Genomic DNA, 10,745 nt, shown 5'->3' on the forward strand with positions numbered 1-10,745 from the left:
TTTCAGTAGCTAGTCCAAAAGTATAAATCCCGCAGCACACAAAAAAGTAAGTGTAAAAAAGTGTAATTTATTCCATCAGTGTAGAAAACATGCAGCAAAAGTGACGCGACGTTTCGATGATCTCCATCATCATTTTCAAGCGATGATGGAGATCATCGAAACGTCGCGTCACTTTTGCTGCATGTTTTCTACACTGATGGAATAAATTACACTTTTTTACACTTACTTTTTTGTGTGCTGCGGGATTTATACTTTTGGAATATCTATCTATCTATCTATCATCTATCTATCTATCTACTATCTATCTATCTATCTATCTCCTATCTATCTATCTATCTATCTATCTATCTATCTATCTATCTATCTCTCTCTCTATCTATCTATCTATCTATCTATCTATCTATCTATCTATCTATCTATTTCCTATCTATCTATCTCCTATCTATCTATCTATCTATCTATCTATCTATCTATCTCCTATCTATCTATCTATCTATCTATCTATCTATCTCCTATCTATCTATCTATCTATCTATCTATCTATCTATCTATCTATCATCTATCTATCTATCTATCTATCATCTATCTATCTATCTCCTATCTATCTCCTATCTATCTATCTATCTATCTATCTATCTATCTATCTATCTATCTATCTATCTATCTCCTATCTATCTATCTATCTATCTATCTATCTATCTATCTCCTATCTATCTATCTCCTATCTATCTCCTATCTATCTATCTATCTATCTATCTATCTATCTATCTATCTATCTCCTATCTCCTATCTATCTATCTCCTATCTATCTCCTATCTCCTATCTATCTATCTATCTATCTATCTATCTATCTATCTATCTATCTATCTATCTATCTCCTATCTATCTATCTATCTATCTATCTATCTCCTATCTATCTATCTCCTATCTATCTATCTCCTATCTATCTATCTATCTCCTATCTATCTATCTATCTATCTCCTATCTATCTATCTATCTATCTATCTATCTATCTATCTATCTATCTATCTATCTATCTATCTATCATCTATCTATCTGAGGCTACATTATGGTAACTTTCATTGCATAAATCTTCCTTATCTTACACCAGTCATATAACGCTGCTCTTATTACCATCTCCCCCTCCTTCCAGCTGTTGTAAAATGACAATTCCCATCTTGAGTCGCAGCACCTTGGGAGCTATAGGTTGGGGAGTTATAAGTCCCAGCAATTATGGAGAGAGAGGGGTTCTTGTGCACTATCTATCAAGGATGCTTAGGTCGCCAGCATAGGGGCTTATGGGTAACTTTAATAAAAGGGACAGAATAAAATGGAAGATCCTTTATGGAAATCAATGAAACAAGTAAAGATACATTGTGTTCTAAGTTTTGCTTAGTGGCCTTTAGTAATTATATGGAAGAATGATACAAACAGCTCCTCCTCCTCCTCCTCCTTCTCCTCCAGATACAGCTACTTACGTACTTACTTACTTACTTATGTATGTTATATGTCATGGATTAGTGCCCCTCTTATACTTACACTTGGCATTAGGAAATATTGATGCTTCTTCCTAATAAATCCAGCAGTAATGTCCAGGCTACAATCGCTACCTTGTGTCTGGTTTGTATCTATGAAACAAATCCTGATAAATTAAAAGGGAAAATGCCTACAGACCTTCCAGAAGTGTGAGCATGGACCCAACAAGAGAGCTGAAAGAATTATAAAGAAATCCAATACAGAGTGTAGCAGGAGATGTTGGTTGTTCCTAGGAAGCTGTCTGTGTGAGGGTTGGTGGAAGTTAAAAAAAATGAAGGGAAAGTTTTTAAAAGAAAAACATGGAGGTAGACCAAGGAAAGATAAAAAATGTAAAGGAATATGCCATGAATGTAGAGAGTGCTGAATAAGCAAAAAATGGAGAGGGGGATAGAAGGGAATCAATGTATTAACACTGTAAGTAATCGTCTTCATCGAATGGGATTTGCCTATAGGAAAGACAAAAAAATCTGACACTAATAGCTAAAGAAAGTATAAAAAGGGCTACAGGGCCTAAAGAGAAGATTCCTGGAGTGTGGAGCATTGGATGAATGTGATATTCACTGATGATTCCGGACTTTGTCCAAATAGACGATGAAACAACTGTTATTCATAGGACAAGAAAATATTTCCAACTCCCCCATCATTTATAATGGAGGGTTACATAAGGGATCAGGGAGGATGGCGGCCATCACCTCTATAGACAGTGTACAGGTGGAATCACAGGATGCAAGGGGGAAGCTGTAGAAATGGATTCAAATCCCTTTAAGGGGCCGTCTCATCCCTTTATCACTCACATGGCTTATAGGAGCTGCAGGAGGCTATGCCAGGCCGTCCCATAGACAGTGACAGGAATGACTGCTGGCCCATTCCAACAGCAGGTTAAGACCCTGGTCTCCAAGCGATCCCTTCCAGTTAAAGGCTAGATTCACACACCATAATTTTTTGACCGTTCAACGGACAAAGTGACGTTATTTGGCCTCAAAATGATGCACGTCCAAAAAGACAACTGTCAAACGGCCAAAAAGTGACTGTGTGTGTGCAGAGACCTGGAGGTTGCTAGGTGTGGGGTTAGCCGGGGGCTAAGTTTGTGGGGGGGGGGGGGGGTACCAAGTAGGCTCTTGTCACAGTGGCAGTGCACCCTGCCATTGGGCTTTGTAAGAAGTAAAACAAGCGCAGGTGTGAGGGTGAAGTAACCACAGAGTCCAAGTTCTTAAGTTAAACAATTTTCTGCAAATACACAAAATAATACTTTTGGCAGTAAAATGCACCTGGTGGACAACACAGAATACTTAGGCTGGGTAATTTTGTGGTGTCCCACTAGGCGTGTTACTGTTGTTCACACCGTTCGCAAAAGTCTGTACTTTTTGTGGTCTTGTTGCAGCCAAAGTAGTATTAAGAGATGTCGCTATATTATGTATTGAAGTGTGGAAGCTGCACAGCTGAAGTGTCTCAAAGAGGTATTGTGTACCAGAATCTGTGAACCAGTAGGATCTTTACTTTCTTCTTTCCTATCGCCTCTTCTCTTTCTTCTGTTACACTCTTTCTACCAAACCACAGCGCACCTTACACGCTGGATAGGAAGGAAGTCGCCTGAGAAACAGGAAGAGGAGTAGTCTTAGTCAGTGCCCCGCATGGGTAGGATGCAGAACAGTGCTCTCTTACAAACTTCTCCCTCAGTGCCTATACCCTGCATGATGCAGTGTTAAACCCCTGAGGAGAGGACTAGCCAACAGATCATCTCAACCCACGCCGTGGACTAGGAGAAACAACCGTGCAGGACAGTATCCACTAAAGAGCCAAAGAGCTAGGAACTGATCCGGGTGGAGCAAAGTTACTGCAAAAGTCTAGAAACTCCATCTTGCAGCGCAAGTGTCAGCCAGGGAACCCTCAGCACTCTGCTCATCCCAGGTAACTACGTCTGGGGCCTGTGTCACCTATTAGTACGGTTCAGCCAATGCTAGTGGGCATAAGGTGGTGTGAAGACTCTAGAAAGGTCAATACACAGGCACAGGTTTCTTCTTCTTTTAAAAGAATTCTTCTACATACTCCAACCTCCCGGCAGAGCACATTACTACATGGATTGAGACACTCACGGCACTCTCCTTTCTACTACTCTACCTCAGCACACCTCTACCAACTTTACTACATTCTACTCAGCACTTATCACATAGATCTGGTGGTTTTATGTCTTAGTATTCATTGGAACTTTATAAGTGTATTTCTTAGTCCATCTGTATTACCTGCTGCACATTTCTGCACAGTCTGTGATTACTCACTACCACCTGCACAGCACGTACACCACAACCTTGGGACAGTTCCCCCATTCTGTGGGTGGAGGGCAGGGGCGGATTAACTTTTCCATAGGCCCCGGGCTGTTCACCAAGCCTGGGCCCCCCCACCCCAATGTAACTATGGCGGCACTAGCCTGGCGTTCATAGTACAGGACAGATAATGTCATGATGTCCTGATTTGTGCAAAATTGCCATAAAAAAAACCTGTGATTTGTGCAAATCATGGCAGAAGTGTAGCCAGGAGACAGTACACCACTGAAAGTATAAGTCTTTTTGGGTGGTCATGGGCCCCCCAGGAGCTCAGGGCCCCGGGCTGCCGCCCGAAATGCCCCTATTATAATCCACTACTGGTGGAGGGTCCTACTATCCGGGAGGGTCATTACACCGCTCTGGCCACCCGTGACTACACTATCCCAAGGGACCCGGTAAGAACCCGACAGGACCCCGACCACAGGGGAAAAGGGTACAACCGGCCTTACACTTAAAAGCAGGCATGCCATCACACCCGTTTGCCCACCAAGCACTAGCGTAACGTGGCAAAACCCAAAGAACCGGTTGTATCGCGGCCATCCACCATAGAAGTGGCGTCACACTTCCATTGCTCACCACACTTTGGCATATAGTGTGAATAAGGCAATGTCTGTGTACTTTGGCTTAGTGGGTTAAGTTAAGGGTCTGGTTTGGTCTTCACTAGTCAAAGTACTCTGTTGGGATGAGCTTGGGTAGATAATCCTAATGGCAGATACTCACAGCTTAGGAAGACACCACCTTCTGCCAGAAGAGAACACAGAGTTCCAGGTCTGGTAGAATGAGCCCCAGGGTTGCTAAGCTGGGAGAAGCTAGCCTCTCAAGGTTCCCTGAGATGGACAAAGTACAAAGTATGTTTTGTATATGTGATTTATACAAAACATACGTTGTGCGAACATGGCCTTACAATTATTCCTTCCTAGTATAGTGAGGTGGCATAGTGTCATGACAAGTACCAGCTTCAGGCCCCAGCCAGGCCGACACTGTCCCTAGCAACCTTGCCTAGTGATAACAATTGTAAGAGGAAGGGCGGCCATTTTGGTTGTCATGTTTGGATCCAACCATTTCTCTCATTGACTGTGTGTGATTTGCTCATGTTTTCTATTTAAAGAACTTCTTGTTGATGTCATATCGTTCAGCATTTGATTCGCAGTGGCTGAAGAAGTTGGATGCCGCCCCGGGGAGTCCTGGTGGATACGGCCTATGGCCTATGGCTGTATCCATGTCACAGCCCCGTTCTTGTCATTAAACGTGCATTGTGTAAACATGGCCTATAACAGATACTGTCTTTTTTTATTACTTTGTGTTAAGTCTATGAAACTTTTATAATTTTATACTTAAAATGCTTAATTTTTTGTCATTAAAAACTAGTTCTAAACTGATGCAGTATGTAAAATTAAACATATTCCAAATGTAAAAAAAAAAAAAAAAAAAAGTCACAGCCCCATATGAAGGGAGACATGGCCGGATTATGTTAGGACTAAAACATCCGGTGGTCCCCCTATAATTTGCCATCTGCAACCACTGCAGTATCTGTCACAATAAAATCAGTAAGATAATTACATTAATTATTGTATATTGTAGCTGTTCTAGGACTACAGCCCCCACCATGTGCATGCTGGGAGTTGTGGTCTGGGAATATTTCTGGAGCTCAGGGATGAGACCGCTCTGCAGCCTCCTAGCTAATATTATCAGTAACGTTGTCTATAGTACAGAAAGGGGCCGAGGCACGGGTGGTTAAAGGGACAGTCTCATCAGAAATGACTTATTGTATAAATAAAGTTTTTATTTTATACAGATTTTATTAAGAATTTTTGATATTTTTCCTACCTATAGCTATATTTTTCTATCTTTATTATAAAATAATCCTGTAAAATAATTCTCATTCTCACCACTGGGGCTAAAACTAAGCCGAGACTTCCTGTTGTGTCTGTGGTGATAAGAGGAGGCTGCAGTAAAGTGACCTGTACAGCATTGCAGCGTCATGTGACACCAGTAGATAGAGGAGACAATAGCAGCTCCCTGTGGAATGACCTCTTCACAGGTCACAGAGCGCGTCTCACATTCATCTCAAGGGGGCAGAGTCTGTCTATTGTCGTCTATGTCCATAAGTCATGCTGTAAAGAATGTCACTAAATGCTGTTAAAAAAGGCTCAAGCAAGATGGCCGCCCCCATAACAATGTACAAATTGAGAATTAAAAAAAATTACAGTGAGAAAATATAAACAGATTAGAATAAAAGAACAAGTTTTGTATCTGAATCAGAAACAGAAAATGTAGGTGACACATTCCCTTTAAAGAAAAAAAAAAAAAAATTTAATAAAAAAAAACAAAAAAAACCATTATGTTGTTCTGACCCCTATAAGTTCTCTAAAAATCTGTTTACAATAAAAACATTATTTATACAATAAGTCATTTCCCTTTAAGCAGCAAACTATATCACTTGGCCATTGCTCTAATCGTTGTGACCTCCATAATGAAGCCGATGTGTTCCACCCCATATGTAGTCCCCCCCCCCAAATTAAATTTTATGGTAAAACAAAAAGTTCCATTAAAATGACATCAGGTCCCACAAAAAACAAGCACTCAGCTACATACAGCCTGACGGAAACATAAGTATGGCTTTTAGAACAGAAGGAGTTAAATCTGAAAGGCAAAAATGAAAATCCGCTGCATCCTGCAGGGGTTAATATACTTTTCATAGGAAAGGTTAATAGTCAGATGGGCGTGCACTTAATTTTGACTATTGGGAGTGACTATAAGATGGGTGTGATTATACACGTCTCTCAATATTAAACACACCCACCACCTGATAGCCACTCCCCTTATTTAAATTAAGTTCATGCCCACCTGGCTTATTCCCTAAATTGTCTCTAAACCCCCATATTCTGAGAACAGGAGGAGTAACCTGTGTGTGATCAGGGCATCCGAAGCTTTTCTATGAGAGAAAAGCTGTTTATAATGAAATCAAAGCTATTACAACCATATTTTTGTAGCGTTGGATAACCCCTTTAAGTTAAAGGGTCTCTTTAAAATCAAATTCCAGGACCCCCAGCTGTCCTCGATTATGCCGCAGCTAAAGCCAAAACCAGTCATGGTAATGGAGTAGATCCTAGTAATGGAGTCACCACCATGACATCTCCTTAGGATGACCGCCCACCATGGCAATATGACAGCTATAGTGCTCCTAGATTAAAGGAAAGAAAATTGGTGGAATGAGACTTGCAAGATTTATCAAGTACTTAAAGGGGCGTAACAAGGATTCATGGGGCCCCATAGCAAAGAAACTGTATGGGGCCCCATGAATCTGGTGCCCCCCCCTCCCAGCTACAGTGGTGTGCCATCCCTGAACCTCATACTCACTTCTCATTTGGCCCGGCGTTCCGTCACTCTGACAGGTTCCTGGCAAACGAATTATGTTATCTAAAGAGAATGCAGGAACTCTGAGCTGGTGAGTATGAGGTTCAGGGATGGCACTGACAGAGGTTCAGGGATGGCACGGACAGAGGTTCAGGGATGGCACGGACAGCACCCCGGACATAATTCTTAATATGGGGAATTATTTTATGTTGTTTTTACTTTTTTTTTATCTCACACTCTTTAGTCTCCTGGTGGAGTTTTATAAGCAATTATGTGATTTACTGTACAGTAAAATATATGTGTATATTGCATTGATCTAGTCGATTATCATTCTGCTCATAGCGGGCAGTACTAGCAGATCTGTGGCAGCAGCCATGGAGGCCGAGAAAAGGCTCAGACTGACAGGAGAGACGATTTACACCCCATGGTGGCATCACAGAGGTGCTGATCAGACCCCTGAGCCACCAATTGGGGGAAAATAACGTCCATTGTTTGATAATGATGCTCGTAAATAATGGTCATGAACATCACTGACAGCCGTCATTGTCAAATAACGGCCATTGTTTTTCATAAAAAGACATTGTGTGAACATAGCCGTGAAGTGTACATCTATACACGCCATGATCGCTAGTGAGTTAAAGGGGTTCTCAAGATGTAGAAAAACATGGCCGCTTTCTTACAGAGACAGCACCACTCTTGTCTCCAGTTTGGAGGCAGGTTCTGTAACTTAGTTCCGTTGAAGTGAATGGAGCTTAATTGCAAACTGCACCTCAACTGGAGACAAGAGCGGTGCTGGAAGGAAGTGGCCATGTTTTTCTAACACTGGATAATCCATTTAGATGGCCAACATTGGATGGATCTCCAACACCAGTCATGGGTGATGAGTGTCAGCTGCAGATTGTATGGAGTGGGCTGAACTCCTGAGTCTGCACCATACTGCCCCCCAACCTATGACGTAACTGTGCATGATGGGTCAGGAAGGGGTTAAAGGGAACCTTTACTGATTTAGAACCATAGGCAGCACGAAACCCTGATATGACTGACATTATGACTTCATAGTGGAATGGGGGTCATTAGTGCGGTCCCCGTCCTTGATTGACAGATCTCTCCCTTTTTGTGTATATGGAGAGATCAGTCGATCATGGAGGCCGGACCTCCCCTATGTCTCCGATTCCCATTCCTGGCTGAAGTTACAACTACGACTACTCCAGCTTATATATGGCCCTCTGCTCTCTGTATCTGCTTCTTGATGATACTATAGTATGGAGCACGCTCAAGTACATTCGTATGGTATTTGATTACAAGAGGCTGAAGAAGTTGGATGCCGCCCTAGTCCAGGAAAACATGGGTACAGCCTATGGCCTATCCACCAGGACTCTCTAGGGCTGCATCCAACTTCTTCCGCCTCCGGTAATCAAACGCCAAACCATTGGACTCGAGCATGCTCCATTTGTGCTTATCTCTACTGTAAACCATAGGTCAATAGACGATGGAAGGGTCAACCAATTCCTGTGTCCTCACTTGTGTTGTGCTTGTGTCTTGCAGGGCATGTTCGTGTTGGGATTACCCTACGCTATTCTTCACGGTGGATATCTGGGACTGTTCCTCATCATTTTTGCTGCAGTTGTGTGTTGCTACACTGGAAAAATCCTCATCGCTTGCTTGTACGAAGAGAACGAAGACGGGGAGACTGTGAGAGTGAGGGACTCGTATGTGGACATTGCTAATGCCTGCTGCGCACCGAGGTTTCCGAAACTTGGGGGAAGGATTGTTAACGTGGCTCAGATTATCGAACTGGTCATGACGTGCATCCTTTATGTGGTGGTCAGTGGAAACTTGATGTACAACAGCTTCCCAACCCTACCAATCTCTCAGAAGTCGTGGTCCATCATAGCCACCGCCGCACTTCTACCATGTGCGTTCCTCAAAAACCTTAAGTCTGTCTCCAGGTTCAGTTTACTCTGCACCTTAGCTCATTTTGTCATTAACATCTTAGTGATCGCCTATTGTCTGTCTAGAGCCAGAGACTGGGCTTGGGACAAAGTGAAGTTTTACATAGATGTAAAGAAGTTCCCAATCTCCATTGGCATAATTGTCTTCAGCTACACCTCCCAGATCTTCCTGCCCTCTCTGGAAGGGAACATGCAGCACCCCAAAGAATTCCACTGCATGATGAACTGGACCCACATCGCCGCCTGCATTCTCAAGGGGCTTTTTGCTCTGGTGGCTTATCTAACCTGGGCAGATGAAACCAAGGAGGTGATAACCGACAACCTACCCTCCACCATCAGGGCAGTGGTCAACATCTTCTTGGTGGCCAAAGCCTTGCTGTCTTACCCACTGCCCTTCTTTGCTGCAGTAGAAGTCTTTGAAAGATCTCTTTTCCAGGAAGGAACCAGATCCTCCTTTTTCCCAAACTGCTATGGGGGAGACGGTAGACTGAAAGCTTGGGGCCTGACCCTCCGATGTGCCCTAGTGGTCTTCACCTTGCTCATGGCCATCTATGTGCCCCACTTTGCTCTGTTGATGGGTCTCACCGGGAGCCTCACAGGAGCCGGGCTTTGCTTCTTACTTCCGAGCCTCTTCCATCTTAAGCTTTTGTGGAGGCAGCTTCAGTGGCATCATGTCTTTTTTGATGTTTCCATCTTTGTCATTGGTTCTGTCTGTAGCATTTCTGGATTTATACATTCTCTAGAGGGTCTAATAGAAGCCTATAGGTACAATATACAAGATTAATGCAAAAGACAGTCACGATTGGCATCAGCATCGCTAAGAATTTATGCATCAGTTTCTACTGACATCCTCATTTTGGCTATACACATGAAAGCATTGGCTACCTGAGATGGCGCCACCAATACATTGCCTCTACTTGTATTGCTGGAACCTCCGAAAAGCTACAACACGCTCGTATCATGAGTTACCACTCCATTTTTATTCCCCCTAAGAAAGCTTACAAAAAATTCTATCTGTATATGAGTCAAAGGGAAATGGTTTATTTTTGTTATATTTATTTAGAGGTAATAATCTAATTTGGAGAAATTATGGTGGATAGAAATATATTTAAGAAAAAAAAAAACTAAAAACTTATGGCAAAGTCTATAGTAAAGAGTCCCATGTAAGAAAGGCCTGCATGCAACGTTTTCTCATCGCCCATCCGTCCATCCAGTCTGCTAGGCGCAGCACAATGGCGCACCGTACCGGGGCATCACACTCTCATCCCTCCAAGCTGGTTCTCGCATCGGTTTATCATGTCGTGAAAGTTATTCGTAAGGAGTAGAGTATAACAAAGAGTCCTCCAGTGGGACTCTATGAAGATGTCACTCGTGTCCTGGTTCTCCAAGCACAATTCAGTCCTAAATGTCACAGTCCACCTACAAGAAGCGGCCGTGAATACCTATTGAGAACTTTCTTCCAATATGGCGTTCACCTAGAAGAGCAAATACACACAAGGGGGTTTGTACAGGGGTGGAAATTCATCATGTGCAGTTTTTTTCTCCAAAGTGCAAGGTTTGTTACCTGTGAGTGTGTGTG

The 10,745-nt window shown here is 42.7% G+C and overlaps 1 protein-coding gene across 1 annotated transcript in view; it reads left to right on the forward strand.

Moving 5' to 3' along the window:
* The window catches only part of SLC32A1 (solute carrier family 32 member 1), a 14,528-nt gene extending 4,303 nt beyond the window's left edge, over positions 1–10,225 (forward strand). The window contains exon 2 of the mRNA XM_069953540.1: positions 8,760–10,225. Within this exon, the coding sequence (XP_069809641.1) occupies positions 8,760–9,950 (1,191 nt within the window). The 3' untranslated portion in view covers positions 9,951–10,225. The remainder of the gene's footprint in view (positions 1–8,759) is intronic.
* Positions 10,226–10,745: the final 520 nt, after the last annotated feature.

The sequence above is a fragment of the Dendropsophus ebraccatus genome, chromosome 14, assembly GCF_027789765.1.
Source record: "Dendropsophus ebraccatus isolate aDenEbr1 chromosome 14, aDenEbr1.pat, whole genome shotgun sequence".
Taxonomy (NCBI): Eukaryota; Metazoa; Chordata; class Amphibia; order Anura; family Hylidae; genus Dendropsophus; species Dendropsophus ebraccatus.